Source organism: Trifolium pratense, linkage group LG2 (genome assembly GCF_020283565.1).
Source record: "Trifolium pratense cultivar HEN17-A07 linkage group LG2, ARS_RC_1.1, whole genome shotgun sequence".
NCBI classification, from domain to species: domain Eukaryota; kingdom Viridiplantae; phylum Streptophyta; class Magnoliopsida; order Fabales; family Fabaceae; genus Trifolium; species Trifolium pratense.
Window position 1 is genome coordinate 52,636,908 of NC_060060.1, and position 19,268 is coordinate 52,656,175.

Sequence of the window (19,268 nt, forward strand, 5' to 3'; positions counted from 1 at the left end):
TTATATGAGCAAAGAAGATGAGATTATTGCTACCAGACGTTATTATAAATTATAATATCTATTATTACTATGATATTTATTTTATAATACTCTTAATTTACAAAAAAATGTTACTCATCAAATCTTTTATTATTATTCACACTGGATTAATAATATTATTTTGCTTGAAATGTCTCAAGTTTATTACCATTAAAAAAAATAATAATATCAAAGTAGCAATAAAAATAACAATAATAATAATAAATTTATGAGGTTATTGAATTGAGATTTTGAAAGACTATTTTGACAAAAAAAATCTCAAAAATTTTAAAAGATTTTGTGAAATTTTAAATAATTTTTTTAAAAGACATTTTTTTTGGTTTACTTTAAAAGACATTTTAGAATCATGATTCTTAACGCAAAATTTTAATGAATTTCTAACACAAATTTTTAGATTTCAAAATATTCAATACATTTATTGTCAAAAAAAAAATTCCATACAGTTTAAATAAAAAATTACAAAAATAAATGAAAAAGATGATAAATAAATTAATGTTTGAATAAAAAATAAAATGATAGAAATTTCAAATCTTTTAATAACAATGTCATCACTACCTAAAAAAATAACAATTTTTTTATGAGAATGATAATAGTAGTAATTTTTTTGAATAAGAATAATAATGATTTTTTATTAATACTAGTCAAAATATTTTTTTGATTGTAATTATCGGTAAAAAAAAATAAAAATAGAAATGCTGATGACTTTATTATTTTTTGTTTCTTACAACAATCTGAATTTGGTCGTCGCAACGTAACAAACAGATTTGGTGTGCATTAATCACTTTGCTTGCCACTCACTCTCTGCAACTTATTTCAGATTTTCCAACTCAATTTACATTTTAGGGTTTCTTTTCAGATTCTCTGGTTCGTTTGCTTCATTTCAGATTCATTCAATTCAATTCAATTCAATTTAATGCTTATTATTTAGCTGTTATTATTCTGTTTTCTAATAAATTTCAAAATCAAAAAATCGAATTTGCAGATCCGAATGAAATGTCTGAGAATAATCACGTAGAAGAGCAGATTCCGGATTCAGATCCTCAATCAAATGGGGTTACCGAATCAAACATTGATACTATTCAAAATCAGGTACATATCCCCAAATTCCCAATAATCTATGTGTAATTCAAATGGGGATTGTAAAAAGTTTTAATTTTTAATCAATTAATTAATGGGTGTGAGCAAAGTTTTAATTTTTAATCAATTAATTAGTGGGAGTGAGCAAAGTTTTGATTTTTAATCAATTAATTAATGGGAGTGAGTGAAGCAGGTAAATCATGTTGATATTAAAGATGAAGTTTTGGGAGAAACTGAAGATGGGAAATCTGTAGAGGATACTGCTAGAGATGACATGTTTGTTGATTGCCCCGACGAGTTAATCACATTCGATGGTAAGCTAAAGGAAGAAGAAGCTGTAGCTGCTGAAAATGAAGATGAAAAGGAGGAAGGGGAAAGTCAAATTCTAAATCAACAACAGAGTCAATTTGTTGGATTGGATAATGGCGTAGTGGGGGAGGTGGAACAGCTGCGCCTTAAGTTGGAGAATGCGGTTGCTGAGAAAGATAGTGTTGTGGAGGAATATCAGGTGTGTTGTTTATAATTGACTCGTTTTTGGCTAGTGCAGATTTGATTTTGTTGTTGAAAAAGACAATTTTGTTTATTTGTTTATTTTGGTAATTTTCAGGATCGTCTATTTGCGAGGGACCGTGAGATAGAGAATCTAAATGCAAAGATTTCCCAATTAATGCTATCCAATGAGAGCTTGCAAGATTCAACAGAAGTTCAGCTTGAAGAGGATAGTGATATTGATAATGTGATAGCTAAGATGATATCTTCGCTTGCAACAGTTATTAATCAAGAGCAAGTACTGGATAACTCTAGAAGTGGAAAAATAGTATATATCGAGGAAAGTACCCGGGTTTTGATCGAAAAGTATAATCTGATTCTTTCTGAAGTTTATCAACTTGGGCAGTCGTGCTCTGAGGTCGGCTTGGATATTAGAGAGCAGGAATATGGGAACATACTCACTGATGCCCGTGGTGGGTTACTGGAGCTCAAGAGGAAGCAAGATGAATTGGTCGAAAAACTGTCGCATTTAGAAGGCGAAAATCAGAAACTGGTAGAAGAGCTTGACAAGGAAAGGGCGGTGATAGGGACATTGAATGCTGAGCTTGGAAATGTAAAAGTAGAACTTGAGCATGAAAAGGTTAAAAGTGGTAATACCAAAGAGAAGCTTAGTATGGCTGTGACAAAAGGAAAGGCCTTGGTACAGCAGCGGGATTCATTAAAGGCATCTTTGGCTGATAAATCCAGCGAGCTTGAAAAAAGTTTAATTGAATTGCAGGAGAAGTCAGCTGCACTAGAAGCTGCTGAATTTATTAAAGAGGAGTTGGCACAGAGTGAAAATATGGTTGCATCCCTGAATAATTCATTACAACAAAATAATGCAATTTTTGAGCAAGTAGAAGAAATATTGTCTCATGCTGAACTTGATCAGCCTGAAATGCTTGATTTTCCAGAGAGATTAAGATGGCTCGTAGATGACAGAAATAAACTTAAGGGTGCCTTCCTGGAATTATGCAAATTGAAGGAATCTCTATCTCTATTGGACCTGCCAGAATCTGTTTCATCATCCGACCTGGAATCACAGATGAACTGGCTTATAGATTCTTTTAGTAAGGCCCGCAATGATATTTATGTTCTACAAGAAGAAATTTCTACAATCAAGGAAGCATCCGTCAACTACATTGACCGTTTGAGTATTTCACTTTTGTTGGAGTCACAGGAAAAAGATTACCTTCAGTCTGAATTAACAGATTTAAGGTTTGAATATGGAGAGTTTGTTGGCAAGAACCATCAGAACTCTTTGGAGAAGGATCAGATAGTGAAAATGTTAGTTGATTTTTCTGGTCTAAACATGGAAGATGAAGGAATTGATCAATTTTCTTCTAACACTTCGATGATCATTGATTTATGCTTTAAAAAAATGAAAGGAAAGAATGGTAACCTCTCCAGAGCATCTCATATTGATCCCGAATTGTTTGAAAGGATTCAAAGTCTCCTGTATGTTAGGGATCAAGGCTTAAAGCTCTACGAGGATATACTGGAAGAAGATATGCTAATTAGATCAGACGTGTCAAATGAGTTAAAAGTGGTATCTGACGAAATTATAGCACTGAAAAACGAAAGGAGTTCTCTGCTGAAAGATCTTGAACGATCAGAAGAGAAGACTGGCATGCTTAGGGACAAGTTGTCCATGGCAGTTAAGAAAGGAAAGGGATTGGTTCAAGATAGGGACAATCTAAAAGGTCTTATAAATGAAAAGAACTCGGAGATTGAGCGGTTGAAGGTTGATTTGCAGAAGCAAGAATCTGCAGTTTCTGAATACAAGGATGAGATCAATAGATTGTCCAGTGACTTGGAAAGCATTCCAAAGCTAGAGGGTGTTATAAATGAAAAGAACTCAGAGATTGATCAGTTGAAGGTTGATTTGCAGAAGCAAGAGTCTGCAGTTTCTGAATACAAGGATGAGATCAACAGATTGTATAGTGATTTGGAAAGCATTCCAAAGCTAGAGGCTGTTATAAATGAAAAGAACTCAGAGATTGAGCAGTTGAAGGTTGATTTGCAGAAGCAAGAATCTGCAGTTTCTGAATACAAGGATGAGATCAATAGACTGTCCAGTGATTTGGAAAGCATTCCAAAGCTAGAGGCTGTTATAAATGAAAAGAACTCGGAGATTGAGCAGTTGAAGGTTGATTTGCAGAAGCAAGAATCTGTAGTTTCTGAATACAAGGATGATATCAATAGATTGTCCACTGACTTGGAAAGCATTCATAAGCTACAGGCTGATATAAATGAAAAGAACTCGGAGATTGAGCAGTTGAAGGTTGATTTGCAGAAGCAAGAATCTGTAGTTTCTGAATACAAGGATGAGATCAATAGATTGTCCAGTGATTTGGAAAGCATTCCAAAGCTAGAGGCTGATCTTCTAGAAATAAAAAGTGAAAAGAATCAGTTTGAACAGTTCTTGTTGGAGAGCAATAACATGTTACAGAGAGTGATGGAATGCATTGATGGTATTGTTCTTCCAGTTGATCCAGTTTTTGGCGAACCTATAGAAAAGGTGAAGTGGCTTGCTGGTTATGTCAGTGAATGCCAAGATGCTAAGGTGCATGTAGAGCAACAGTTGCAGGTAGTAAAGGAGGAGGCCAGTATACTTGAAGCTAAATTGGCAGAAGCCCAAGAAACTGTAAATTCCCACGGGCAAAGATTGTCAACTTCAGAGGGCAGTGTTTCTCAACTTGCTGAAGAAAAGGCAGAGTTAGAATGCGAGAAAGAAAAAGTTGCGGAAGAGTTACAGAAAGTTAAAGAAAAAGTTGCTGAAGCTTGCAGTACTAGTACGTCACTTGAAGATGCCTTATCACAAGCAGAAAAAGATATTTCTGTTCTTTCTGAAGAGAAAGAGCAGGCTCAAGTATCTAGAGTTGCTGCAGAGACAGAGTTAGAGAGAGTTAGAGATGAAGCAGTCAACCAGACAAGAGAACTAGAAGAGGCAAGAAGAACCATAAAGGATCTAGAAGTTGAACTATCTCAGGTTGAGAGTAAGGTCAATTTATTGACTGAAAAGTATAATGCTGAGCAAGATGTCAAGGCTGAATTGGAAAGTGAATTGAAGAAGCTGCAAGATGAAGCAGAAAATAATGCTAGCAAGTTGGTAGGTTCCTCTGCAACTATAAAATCACTGGAAGATGCATTGTTGAAGGCCCAAGATGATATTTCTATTCTAGAAGATGCAAATAAAATTGCCAAACAGGAAATATCTTCGCTCAGTTCAAAGTTAAATTCATACATGGATGAGTTATCTGGAAAGAATGGCAACTTGGAGAACAAATCCATAGAGCTCAGTGGCTTCCTTAATGATCTTCAGGTTCTTATGAAAGACGCTACTCTATTTCTCAGGATAAAACAATGTTTTGAGAGGAAATGTGAGAGCCTGAAGAATGTGGATCTCATTGTGAACAAAGTAAGAAACCACATTGCTGTGGTTTCTAAGGGTTCTGAAGGGCACCTTGAGATGGAGGTACTATTCTTACTGTATCCTTTTTATGCTGTCATTATTTTCTCACGTTCTGTGCATTTGATACTGTTTTGATTTAATCTACACATATTTGCAATCTAAGTCTTCCGATCACTAAGATATATGCATCCATATATAATTGGGAAATTCTGTGGTAATTAATACACGACACTTTGAATTTGTACTGAATAACAAATTGCATGGGGTTTTTGGGTCTGTTCAATTGTCCTATATCACTTTTCTAAATATTTTCCATGTATATGTGGTGTTTGTTCCAGGAAGATCCACCTGTGAGAAAATCAATTTCAGACGGCCTTGAAAACTTTGAAGTTGAACTGGACAACGGGGAGTTTAATGGAATTGATATTGACACCTTAATCTCATCATTTGGAAAGATTGTGAAAGGATTTCAGCTGAGAAATAAACATATTGCAGATAGGTTTGATGAATTTTCTGATTCTATTGATGACTTTATTTCTCCTCTCCATGGAAAACTCATGGAAACAGAGTCTAATATAATGGCTATTGTTGAGCACGTGGAAGTTATGAGAGAAAAGGCAAATAGTGTGACAAAGTTGAACGAAGAAAAGGATAGTACCATTGCCGCTTTAGAAAATGATATCAATTTATTGCTGTCTGCATGCACTGATTCTACCAGTGAACTTCAGAATGAAGTTCACCATAATCTTGGGCAACTTGGCTCCACTTTTGAGGTTGAGAAGTTAAACCATGAAGCAGATGAACAAGTAGCAGATCATAAGAACAGCAAATATGCAGATGCATCAAGAAAGTTGATAAATGCTTCTGGCAAAGTTCAAACTTTGATTAAACTATTCAAACTTAAAAGTGAGCAAGTAGATGCAATAGTTAGAGATTTGCAGACCAAATTGAACGAAACAACGTTTGATTTTGAATTGGCTACAGAGGAGAGAGACTTGAATAAAGACAGAGTTTTGCTATTGGAGTCTGATATTCAATCACTCCAAAGTGCATGCAGGGAGCTTAAGGATAAGGCAGAGGGTTATCATGTTCTGGAAGAAGAATTAAAGGAAAAAGAGGAAAAGATTTCATCATTGCACAGTGCTTTGTTGGCAAAAGAAGAAGGTATACAATGTTGAAATCTGTATTGACCTAACCATGTTAAATTTTATTTAAACAATCATTTGTTGATTTACTTTGTTGTGACTAGATTTTCCTTTGTCTATTGGCAGAAAGCTCCATCCTTTCAGCATCTCAGCTGAGTGATATCTTCAACAAGATAGATAGGATCGAAATCCCTATTGTAGAGTCTGAAGATGATATTGAGCCACATGCTTCAGACCCTGTGAAGAAGCTCTTTTACATTATTGATAGTGTTAGTAGGTTGCATCATCAAATAAGTTCTCTGTCTCACGATAAAAAGGAGATGCAATCAATCCTCGAAACTAAGGCTCTTGAAATTAAGGATCTAAAGGAGGAAGTTAAACAACTCAGTAGACACTCTGAAGACTCAAAAATGGTCAAGAATGAACTGTCTGAACTGATGTCTGTTTTAGAAAAAATTATAGATATTTTGGGAGCCAATGAATGCGTTGTAGATAGAAAATCTAAAGATGTTAGAGAATTATTGCCACCATTGGAAAAGCATATCATTGCAATTCTTTCAGAATCTGAAAACTCAAAATCCAAGGCCCAGGAGCTTGGTATTAAATTAGTTGGAAGTCAGAAGGTTATTGATGAATTAACAACCAAGGTTAAATCACTTGAAGATTTGATTCAAGATAGGATTGCTCAGCCAGAAATTGTCCAGGACAGGAGCATATATGAAGCACCTTCATTGCCTGCTGGCTCTGAGATAACTGAAGTTGAAGAGGTATTTTATTTTAACAGTTTCCTGAGCGTAAATTTTTTACATGATGCAATGTTAGAGCCTACGGGACAATTTCAGTTTAAATGTTTAGTCATTGCTACATCAAAAACAGAACATATTTCATATTATTATTTTTTTGTTTGCCGTAGTATAGGTGGGCCCGAATGATTAACAGTTTGACAGAAATACAGCATATAGATATGTCTGCTAGCGCTTTATTTTATTCTTGCACTCGAGCTGATGAATAAGTAATTTACTTTGAGGGTTTGCTTTATGCATATCGAAACTTTATTTGCTGCTTCCTGGTTGACCCTTTCTTGGTTTATCAACAATGAATTTGTCCAAGTGGTATGGGATTTGGGCCCCTTAAACAAGTGTTCATGGGTTCGATACCCGACTCTTGCGTATGGAAAAAATTTGGTTGGGAGAGGAGAACCCATTTTGTGTGCCCCACAAGTTCCATGACAGAGATTAGTCATCGCTAAATGGCGTTGGAAACTTTGTACCTATAACATGATAATGCAGTTTATTAATTTTTTTATTATGGTGCTGCCTTCTCAAAGCTGAAATGCTTTTCCTCTAGCTGCCAAAAGCACATATTGAGGTAATTAAGGGAAGTGCATATATAAATAGTTTGCTTATTTACACAGGGACCTCTTGGCAAGAAAGCATTATCTCCTGTCCCATCGGCTGCTCACGTACGAAATATGCGAAAAGGATCTACTGACCATCTAGCACTTGATATTAACGTGGAGTCTGATCCTTTAATCAACAGTGCTGATACTAATGATGATAAAGGTAATTACTAGTTTCTCTTTGCTGTAAATTGTTTGATTTTAAAGCTCGAAGACTTAATAATCGATTACTTTGCAGGTCATGTATTCAAGTCTCTGAACACTTCTGGATTCGTACCGAAACAAGGAAAGCTCATTGCAGATCGTATTGATGGAATCTGGTAAGTTGCTATTTTCTGTATATATAATTTTCACCGATGGTAAAGTGGAGCATTTGAAATTGCCTGTTTCAGCATTTTAACGTGTAACCGTATAAGTAAATTGTTAGACGGTTAGACCTCTCGTTAGAAATATCAGATTCTATCACAAGCTTAAAAATTTCATTGAAAAACACTTATGTTGGGTTGATTTCTTTATGCAGGGTATCTGGTAGCGGGGTTCTCATGAGTCGTCCGAGAGCAAGATTAGGACTCATCGGCTATTTGCTAATCATGCATATATGGCTATTGGGGACAGTATTGTAGAAAAAACTGTGATCTTACCAATCTGTACTACTCAACACAATGTCCTACATCTGCAAATTGTAATGTAGATAGATATAGTAACAATGTCCTTCAGAAGCCTACCTTGTTTTTCTTTAGTCTCATCTTCAAGCCCTCTATTAGTTCTCTGCAATCACATTTTAGGGATTCAGAGATTCTAGTTTTCATGTTTGGGCTCAAATTTTTTATGTTATTTTAATTGCAGCCCCTTACATTGTATTGTCCCTACATTTGTTTCAAAATTAAGGGATGTGGTAGGTAGGAAATAGATAGATGAATTTTTTCACTTGTTAGTATAATAAAAATGTAAAATGATTTTTAAGTGATTCTTTTCTATCTCAAGCAATTAATAAAATATATTATACTGAGATCAATGAAACATTTGTATATTTTTCTTTAGGCCAAAATTCAAATGCATCCGGACTCCTGAGTTCCTTCAAGTAATTTATTGTAACGTTATCCTTTTAAGTTATTCTTCGTTACAAAAATACTTATTTTTGAGCTTATGAAAATAGCTTATCAAATAAATAAATTTTTGTGTTAATTTATAAGTTTTTACTAACAAAAATTGTATCTTTATAAGATGTTTTATTATAAACTACCTTGAAAAGCTTATAATATACACAAAGCCTTATTTATTTGCATAAATTGTTTCTCATAAACTCAAAAATGAGTCAATCCAAATGGACCCCTGGTGAGGTGGTACTTGTTGAGACAAAATCCTATTTTGATGTTTTAAAGATAACAACCCTTAATTAAATTTTAATTTGATTCTGATCATTTTGTGATCTAACAAGTGCTCTTGAGTGATTTAATTTAAGAACAGATGCAATGGATTAAATTAACCTTGTTTCACTCATAAGAAAAGAATCAAGCACGTTTTAGACAAATCTGCCTCAAGAGAATGATCTCAGATTGGTCTCCAGACTTATGTGTTCTAAAGCATAAGCACTTATTCAAGTCAACTGGTACAAGACAAGAATGAACTTTTAAGTTGGACTTATTAAAGGATCATAACAGTGCAAATAAGTCATTTAAGGCAAGGAATTGATTTTGGTTCTTGAGCTTACTCGAATAAGCTTCTTTAAGGAATAATAACTTCACATCTTGCAACAAGGCTTTATGTTCTCCAAGAACATCATTAAAGAAGTTAATCTAGACCAATGAGAACTCAGCAACAAGTACATACAGCTTGCAATGAAGTTTCATATCTGATCCAAAGTACAAGCTTATGACATGGGTGGCTACACTCTCCCATAAAATAGTACTTATCTCACTATTCATGTGTCCTTTGAAGGACAAGTGAACAGTGGCTACTCTATGCCTTTGATGAAGAGTTTACAGCTGGTTGACAACTTGCAACAACTTGCAACAGCTATATTTTCGTTGGGCCTTATCCACACCATCTCAGAGAATGGTCTCCAACGTCCTGGAGAATGATCTCCCAGTTTCTGCACTTAGGTGGCAATCTTATCCAAATGAATTCAAATCTTATTTTCCCACATGGGAAATACATTTGTAACGGATATACACTCAGAGACAACTCATTGACAGTTGGTGGAAGAATATTTCTGACCAACAAGTACAATGTGACAGTCAGAGACCATTAGAAGAATGATTTCCTGGAGCATCTCAAAGACAAAATCACATGGGCTGTTTTGTTTCTCTCACAACGGCTAGTTCCTCACTCACAACGTATATGTGTGATGTCCAAGCAACAAAGGAGCATCTCCATCTATAAATAGCACGTTGGTTTAATTGGAAGAGCAAGAACTTGAAGCACACAAAGCAATCTAATACATTCCATATCAAGCAATCAAGCTCTCCTTTTCACTCTTACTCTAAAGCTCTTTAGAAATCTAGGATCATATATTTGTAGAGTACTTTGAGTGTATCAATTTGTAAGCTTCACATCCGGTTAGGTGTATAAGCTTAGATCCAAAAGAAACCATTGAAAAATCATTAGGATTCTCTCAAGTCAATTGGGTATAATTGATTGAGGTAGATCAGCTGGTTATAGCTGGATACTTTGTGATCTTGGTTTAGATCATAAAGGGTCTTTGATCTGGGCTTAGATCAAAGGGAAGTTTTCTGTAATCTTGGTCTAGATTATAGTGGATAATCTCACGCAAGTGGGGACTGGAGTAGCCCATACTATTAAGGGGTGAACCAGGATAAATTCATTGTGTTATTCTCTCTTCCCTTACTCCTTTTTATTTGTGCAAGCACTAACTCATTTTACTGCACTTATATTCCAGGAGAACGTTCTCCAGTTAGTCTAACCGTTTACTGTCATAGTGTGTGTTGTGCTTAAATTGTTTTGCAGTTAAAATTTTAAAGGGTCACAATTCAAACCCCCCTTTCTTGTGACAAACATTGTTACTTCAATTGGCATCAGAGCACTGCCTCTAAAAGCTAAGCATCTAACAAGTGCTTGAGGAAAAGATTTAGGAAGGAAGTAATGTCTAAACCTGCAAAATTCATCTCAGAAGGAGGATCATCAACTAGACCACCTCTTTTTGAAGGAAATGACTACTACTACTGGAAAGACAAGATGGAATTGTTTCTTAGGTCACAAGATATCAACATGTGGGCTGTAGTAGAAGTTGGAGACTATGCTCCACTGGTCAAAGATTCATTCACACCAAAACCACAGCTTGAGTGGACAACTCAAGAATCTGACAGGGTACTACTAAACACTAAAGCTCAATTATTTATTAAAAGTGCTCTGTGCAGGGAAGAATATGACAGGATCATGGAATGCAAGACGGCCAAAGAAATGTGGACCACTCTTCAAACACACCATGAAGGAACCAGCCACATAAAAGAAACAAGGATTGACATAGGAGTACGAAAGTTTGAACTGTTTGAAATGAATAACAGTGAAACTATAGATCAAATGTATGGAAGGTTTACAGTCATCATAAATGAGCTAAATTCTCTTGGTAAAAAATATACCACACATGAGAGAATAAGAAAGCTACTAAGATGTCTACCAGAAGAATGGAGACACATAGTAACTGCAATAACTGTAGCAAAAGATCTCAAAACAATGGATCTAGAAGATTTCATTGGATCTTTAAAAGCTCATGAAGCAATACTTCAAGAGAAGAAACCAGCAAAGAACAAAATGATTGCTCTAGAATCACAAGTAGAAGAAAACTTAAAAAGGGAAATAACATGTGATGAAGAGAATCCTCTTCAACAAGATGATGAGGAAGAAATGACTTTTCTCTCAAGAAGAATCCAAAAGCTAATGATGAGAAGAAATCAAATCAAAAGATCATTCCCATCAAGAAGAAATGAAACTGACTTAAGTCAAGTAAAATGCTACGGATGCAATCAAACTGGACATTACAAAAATGAATGTCCAAAGCTAAGGCAAAGAAAACCTCCCTACAACAAATCCATGATGGCTACATGGGACGATCTAGAAGAATCACCAGAAGAAGAAGAAGCAAATGTTTGCCTAATGACCATAACTGACTTTGATGAGGTAAACCTTGAACCTTGTTCATCATGCATGAAAACTGAAAAATTATTTGATAATCTCTTATATGATTCACAAATTACTGCTCAAAAATATGATCAACTTAAAATTGAACTTACTAGAGTAATTCAAGAAAAAGATGAATATAAAACTAAAAATAAAATTTTAGAAGAAACTTTGGAAAAAGCTCAGCATGATCTAGATAAAGTTTATAAGTTAAAAGAAAACTTAGAACTAAAACAAAGTGTTTCAGTTTTAGAAAAAGACATAACCAAATGTGTGAAAGCTACTGAAACTTTTGAAAATATTATAGGAGTTCAACAAAGAGTTGTTGATAAAGATGGAATAGGTTCTAAAACGTATCAAACAATTTATGATAAAAATTTCTTACCTAAAAAGGATCAAAAAATAAAAAGACTATTTTGTTCCTTCTGTCATAAACATGGACATATAAGATACTTTTGCTTTAAGAAAAGATCTACACACCATGTAAAAGATCATTCTCCAGATAATCTCCAAAACTATTTTCAAAAGAAATCATACAAAAGATCACCTCATAAGAAAATACCATTTAAAAACACTAACCATCAAGGACCCAAAACACTATGGGTACCAAAAGTCTTACTAAACTCAAATGCAGGAATGTCTACTAGCAGTCAAGAAAAAGCCATGGTACTTGGACAGTGGCTGCTCGAGGCACATGACCGGAGACAGACACAGCTTCCTTTCCCTTGAGGAAAAGGAAGGAGGAACCGTTACCTTTGGTAATAATGAAAAAGCTAGTATCAAAGGTAAAGGTATAATAGGTAAAATTAATTCTGCTAAATTAGAAAATGTTCATTATGTAGAGGGTCTAGAACATAACTTAATAAGTATTAGTCAACTGTGTGATAATGGTCTTGAAGTAATTTTTAAAACTCATACATGCGAAATTAAACAAATATCTACTGGAAAAACTCTTTTTAATGGATCAAGAAAAAAGAATGTATATGTCATATATCTAGATGAACTGCCTGTTGAGTCATGTTTTGTATCTCTTGAAAAGGATAAATGGATTTGGCACAAAAGGGCAGGACATGTAAATATGAGGACAATTGCAAAACTTTCTCAACTTGATCTAGTAAGAGGATTACCAAAGATAAGTTTTGACAAAGATAAATTATGTGAAAGTTGTACAAAAGGAAAACAAACCAAAAGTAGTTTTAAACCTAAAGACTTTATTTCAACTAAAAGACCTCTTGAATTACTTCACATAGATTTGTTTGGACCTGTCAAAACTACTAGTCTAGGTGGTAAAAATTATGGCTTTGTTATTGTTGATGACTACTCTAGATACACATGGGTTTTGTTTTTAAAAAGTAAAGATGAATCTTTTAAATCTTTTAAAATCTTTTGTAAAAAGGTTCAAAATGAAAAAGGTTCAAATATCATTTCCATAAGAAGTGATCATGGTGGAGAATTTGAAAACTCCTATTTTGAATCATTCTTCAATGAAAATGGTATTTCTCACAACTTTTCTTGTCCAAGAACTCCTCAACAAAATGGAGTTGTTGAAAGGAAAAATAGAACCTTACAAGAAATGGCAAGAACTATGATAGATGAATCCAATGTTGAAAAATACTTTTGGGCTGAAGCTATCAACACTGCTTGCTATATCTTGAATAGAATGTCTATAAGAAAAGTTTTAAACAAAACACCTTATGAACTTTGGAAAGATAAAAAACCAAATGTCTCTTATTTTCACATTTTTGGGTGTTATTGTTACATCTTAAATATTAAAGATAATCTAGGAAAATTTGACTCTAAATCTGATAAAGGAATTTTCTTAGGATACTCTCTAACCTCTAAAGCATATAGAGTTTATAATCTAACATCAAAATCTTTAGAAGAAAGCATGCATGTAAAATTTGATGAATTTGATGATATATCATGTGTAAGAGAAATAGATGATGAAGATGAGCAAAACTCATCAAAAGAACAAGTTATAGAACAGGAATCACCACCACAAGAACCTCCTAGAACTTGGAAGGTTGTAAGCAATCACCCTCAAGAACAAATAATAGGTGACACTGCAGAAGGTGTAAGAACCAGAAGATCATTTCAAGTTGATGAGAACAATCTAGCTATGATCTCTCAAATTGAGCCAAAATCCATAGAAGAAGCAATCACTGATGAATCATGGATAATTGCTATGAAAGAAGAACTTTCACAATTTGAGAAGAATGAAGTTTGGAAGCTAGTACCAGATCCTTTAGACCATTCTATCATTGGAACTAGATGGGTCTTCAGAAACAAAATGGATGAAAATGGTAAGGTAATTCGCAACAAAGCAAGACTTGTTGCTCAAGGTTATAATCAACAAGAAGGTATAGACTATGATGAAACATTTGCACCAGTAGCAAGGTTAGAAGCAATAAGAATCTTACTTGCATATGCATCTCATAAATGTTTTAAACTTTTTCAAATGGACGTAAAAAGTGCTTTTCTAAATGGATTTTTAAATGAAGAGGTTTATGTCCATCAACCTCCTGGTTTTAAAAATGAACAAAAACCTAATCATGTTTTTAAACTTACCAAAGCTCTATATGGACTTAAACAAGCACCAAGAGCATGGTATGATAGACTAAGCTCTTTTCTAATTGAAAATGGTTTTTCTAGAGGAAAAATAGATACAACACTTTTTAGAAAAACAAATGAAAATGATTTGTTAATTGTACAAGTATATGTTGATGATATTATATTTGGTGCTACTAATGAAAAAATGTGCGAGGATTTTTCAAACCTTATGCAAAGTGAATTTGAGATGAGCATGATGGGAGAACTCAGATTCTTTCTTGGCTTGCAAATCAAGCAACAAGATGATGGAATTTTTATTAGTCAAGAAAAATACATCAAAGATCTTCTCAAAAAATACAACATGAATGAAGCAAAGATCATGACTACTCCAATGCATCCATCAACAAATTTAGACAAAGATGAAAATGGTAAAACTGTGTCTGAGAAGGAATATAGAGGAATGATTGGATCACTTCTATATTTAACTGCAAGTAGACCAGACATTGTATTCTCAGTTGGTCTTTGTGCAAGATTTCAAACATCTCCAAGAGAATCTCATCTTACAGCAGTCAAAAGGATTTTTAGATATTTGGTGGGAACACCAGATGTTGGTCTATGGTACAAAAAGGGATCTCATTTTGACCTAAAAGCCTATTGTGATGCTGACTATGCTGGTGACAAGCTTGAAAGAAAAAGCACAAGTGGTGCTTGTCAGTTTCTTGGTGAAGCTCTTGTAAGTTGGTGCTGTAGGAAGCAAAACACCATAGCACTCTCAACAACTGAAGCAGAATATGTATCAGCTGCAAATTGTTGTTCACAAGTGATATGGATCAAAAACCAACTTGAGGACTTTTCTCTAAGGTACACAAATATTAAAATTCTTTGTGATAATACTAGTGCCATTAATTTATCAAAGAATCCCATTCAGCATTCTAGATCTAAACATATTGAAATTAAACATCATTTCATACGTGACCATGTTTGCAAAAAAAATGTTGAATTAATATTTGTTGATACTGAATCTCAATTAGCTGATATTTTTACAAAACCTCTAGTTGAAGATCGTTTTAATTTTATTAAAGAAAATTTGAAAATTATAAAAATCCCAGCTAAGCATTGTTGAACAAAACCTCATTCTTGAAGAACGTCAGGAGAACATTCTCCCTCTAAACGAATAAGAACACTTCTTAAAAAGGTGATATATTTTTATCTGAATTTCATATTTGTTTCTTAAAAAATTCTGATTAAAAAACTTTAAACCTTTTACTCTTCCCAGGTCATCTCTCTCTCTCGCCTTAACTCCTTCTCTCTCTCTTTTAGTTTTCCTAAGTACTAATTGCAACTATTCATAATTGTACTAAGCTACACCTAACCTATCCATCAAATCTTTTCCTATTCTCTAGACACTCTCTCATTAGCGGTTTATTTAATCAAAACAAACTCTACACTCTTTCATCATCACTTCTGAAATCCTTATCTCTTCTCCACTATTCACCAAACCCTCACTGTTCATCTTCCAAAATCAATTCTGCTTCCATGGCTCGTTTGAAGAAACCTGCAAACAAGAACAAAATGGAAAATTGTTCATCCTCTTCTCAAAAGTCAGGTACCAAATCATCCTCCTCTACCTCTTCTAAATCCCTTTCAAATCGTGAAAATGAGATTGAAGTTCAATCAAATCCCTCAAATACCCCTCAAATAAACCAACCCACTATTGAAACACAATCACCACCACCAACAACGGTTCAAATCTCTGAAGTTTTAATTGGAACCATTCCAATTACTTGTAAAACCGTCATTGAACCCATTCAATGTTCTCAAACCACTGCTGAAATCAAAACCACCACTCCAAAAATCAAAACTAACCCTATCACTAAGAAAACTTCAACTTCAACCAAAACCAAAAAATCCAAATCACTTGATGCTTCAAAAGTCAGAAAATCAAGTAGATTAGCCTCAGGTGCTGGGAGAAGACCAGCAATAGATAAAACTGTGTACTCTCTCTCTGATGATGATTCAGAAAATACACACTCAGGCTCTCCAAAAGCCAAATCTGTTCCTGAAATTAAAACCTACTCAAAAAGACCTTCATCGTCCAAACACCACACCAAACCTTCAAAATCTGAATCTTCTGAAGAAGATATCATGATTAGAAAACTCAAAAAACCTGCTCCTCTTATTCATGAGGATTGTCAACAAAGTTTTGAAATTTTTTCCAAGAAAAAACCTGTTCTTCCTGGTAGAGTGTATAACTTTGATGATCTTATTAACACAGATCATGACCTAACCCAATATACCAACCCTCTTGGATGGACAAACTTGTTCAACATTAGAGAAACTCATTATCCTAACCTTATCTCAGCCTTTTACTTCAATGCTGTCATTTCCTCTGAACAAACCTACATTGCCTCTGAACTCAAAGGAGTAAAATTCAAGGTCTCTGAACAACTTCTAAGTGAACTCCTAGATGTACCCTCATCTGGTCACAAACTATATGGAGAAAGCTGGTTCTCCATGGCAGGAATAAACAAGGAAACATTCATGTCTGAAATCTTTGAACCCGGAACCCCTCTCAAAAATCCATCCTCTTCCAAACTCAAACTTGTGTTCAAAATGTTCCACAACATGTGTCTACATGCCATATTTCCCAGAAAAGGTAGCAAGGATAAAGTCACTGACAATGATATGTTGATAATGTATCATATGTTCAACAAAATTCCTCTTAACCTACCCTTTGTCATGCTCAAACATATGATGTCTGTCATTGAAAATGAATCCAGAAAAGTCACTCTTCCTTATGGAATGTTTCTAACAAGAGTCTTTAACAAATTCAAAGTAAGCTTTGAAGGAGAAGAAGGAAAGAATTCATCTACCACATTCTCTCTAAAGAATATTGGAAGAATGAAGTTCATAGGAGATATTGAAGACCACACCATTCCTGATCCAAGCCAAAAAAGGAAAAGAGAGGAATTTGAAAAGGATAGCAATCTGAACCTTCTAGCTGAAGTCATCACAACACAGCAGGGAGACCATCCAGAGATCATTCTCCCAGTCTCAGCTCAAACAGAACAAACCAAAGAAACTGTAAGTGAGAAAACCACTTCTGCTCAGTTCAACCCTTTTGTATCCCTAGAGTTTGATAACCTAAGAAATGATTTTGACAACCCTCAAAACCCACACACCTCTGTCTTGGATAAAAGCTTTTCCACCATTAATAATCCTGTCAATACATCCATCTTCTCACCTTTATTAACCTCTCCACAAACCTCTTTTGACACAACAGATTTTCTGAAAAATTTTATTTCAACTCCTTCAGATTTTTCAAAAATACATCAGCCTATCTATACTGATGCTGGTCCATCTCTGCCATCCTTCCCTCAAAACTTTGCTTCCATGAACTCCTTTTGCACTAGCTATCCATCAACTGATTCTGCTGCATACCAAAACTCTGCTAATTTACCTCCTTTTGACTCAAGACCCACCAAAAAGTCAAAAGTTGAGAAAGATATGGCTAAGCTTTTCCAAGCCATCAAGATCAACAACACTCTGATGAACTACACTATCCATGAGCACCAGCTCTTTAGGACCTGGCTCATTGAAGAATTCTGCCCTGCAATGCGTGTCAATCCACCTCCATCCAATCCTCCTCCACAAGTTCCAGATTTTCCAGAACTTGACAAAGACTCCAACTCTGATCCTTCCTCTCCTACAGATCCTCAGTAGCACTCCTTCATACCTCCCAGGCCTTTTTGCTGTTGACAAAAGGGGGAGAATGAATTCTGTAGTAATTAGGGGGAGATTGTGATATTTTGAAATATTTTAAAAAAAAAACTCTTTTGATTATGTTGTTGTCAGTCTTAGAATTTGTAGATATAGTTGGAAGTTGTTTTGGTTTCAACTTCTAATTGTATGTTGTTTGAATTCTAAGAACTTAGATTATGTTTTTGAATTATTATGTTTTGATCATTAATCATGTACTTGAACAATGTCATATTCCCTGATTATGAGGTTGATTAATGAATGTTATGTTTGATTCAAATTTATGTCTTTACATACTTTTACTCAATTTGCATTTGCATATTTTATAAATTGATAAAGAATGCTAAAATTGAGGGGGAGCCTTATATGATTAAATCACAAGTATTATTACTGAATATGGTTTAATCAGAATCACAATCAAAAATTAATTAAAGGTTTTGTCATCATCAAAAAGGGGGAGATTGTTGAGACAAAATCCTATTTTGATGTTTTAAAGATAACAACCCTTAATTAAATTTTAATTTGATTCTGATCATTTTGTGATCTAACAAGTGCTCTTGAGTGATTTAATTTAAGAATAGATGCAATGGATTAAATTAACCTTGTTTCACTCATAAGAAAAGAATCAAGCACGTTTTAGACAAATCTGCCTCAAGAGAATGATCTCAGATTGGTCTCCAGACTTATGTGTTCTAAAGCATAAACACTTATTCAAGTCAACTGGTACAAGACAAGAATGAACTTTTAAGTTGGACTTATTAAAGGATCATAACAGTGCAAATAAGTCATTTAAGGCAAGGAATTGATTTTGGTTCTTGAGCTTACTCGAATAAGCATCTTTAAGGAATAATAACTTCACATCTTGCAACAAGGCTTTATGTTCTCCAAGAACATCATTAAAGAAGTTAATCTAGACCAATGAGAACTCAGCAACAAGTACATACAGCTTGCAATGAAGTTTCATATCTGATCCAAAGTACAAGCTTATGACATGGGTGGCTACACTCTCCCATAAAATAGTACTTATCTCACTATTCATGTGTCCTTTGAAGGACAAGTGAACAGTGGCTACTCTATGCCTTTGATGAAGAGTTTACAGCTGGTTGACAACTTGCAACAACTTGCAACAGCTATATTTTCGTTGGGCCTTATCCACACCATCTCAGAGAATGGTCTCCAACGTCCTGGAGAATGATCTCCCAGTTTCTGCACTTAGGTG

The 19,268-nt window shown here is 34.5% G+C and overlaps 1 protein-coding gene across 3 annotated transcripts; it reads left to right on the top strand.

Annotated features, from left to right (window-relative positions):
• Window positions 1-727: 727 nt before the first annotated feature.
• LOC123904116 (myosin-11) lies at window positions 728-8,618 on the top strand. Of its 3 annotated transcripts, XM_045953807.1 has the most exons (10): window positions 773-903; window positions 1,022-1,128; window positions 1,307-1,624; window positions 1,724-3,388; window positions 3,659-5,122; window positions 5,398-6,223; window positions 6,331-6,971; window positions 7,619-7,766; window positions 7,842-7,923; window positions 8,124-8,618. In XM_045953807.1, the coding sequence occupies exons 2-10, from the start codon at window positions 1,033-1,035 to the stop codon at window positions 8,224-8,226; spliced, it is 5,343 nt and encodes a 1,780-aa protein (XP_045809763.1). In that variant the 5' UTR covers window positions 773-903; window positions 1,022-1,032; the 3' UTR covers window positions 8,227-8,618. The 3 variants fall into 3 exon arrangements, with proteins under 3 accessions (XP_045809762.1, XP_045809761.1, XP_045809763.1); XM_045953806.1 differs by having other exon boundaries at window positions 728-903; window positions 1,310-1,624; window positions 1,724-5,122; XM_045953805.1 differs by having other exon boundaries at window positions 740-903; window positions 1,724-5,122.
• Window positions 8,619-19,268: the final 10,650 nt, after the last annotated feature.

Bases quoted from the DNA above. Each gene is read 5' to 3' on its own strand.
- LOC123904116 (XM_045953805.1), top strand. From the start codon at position 1,033: ATGTCTGAGAATAATCACGTAGAAGAGCAGATTCCGGATTCAGATCCT. The intron at 1,625-1,723 runs GTGTGTTGTTTA...GGTAATTTTCAG, and splicing joins GTGTTGTGGAGGAATATCAG to GATCGTCTATTTGCGAGGGA. The intron at 7,767-7,841 runs GTAATTACTAGT...ATTACTTTGCAG, and splicing joins TGATACTAATGATGATAAAG to GTCATGTATTCAAGTCTCTG.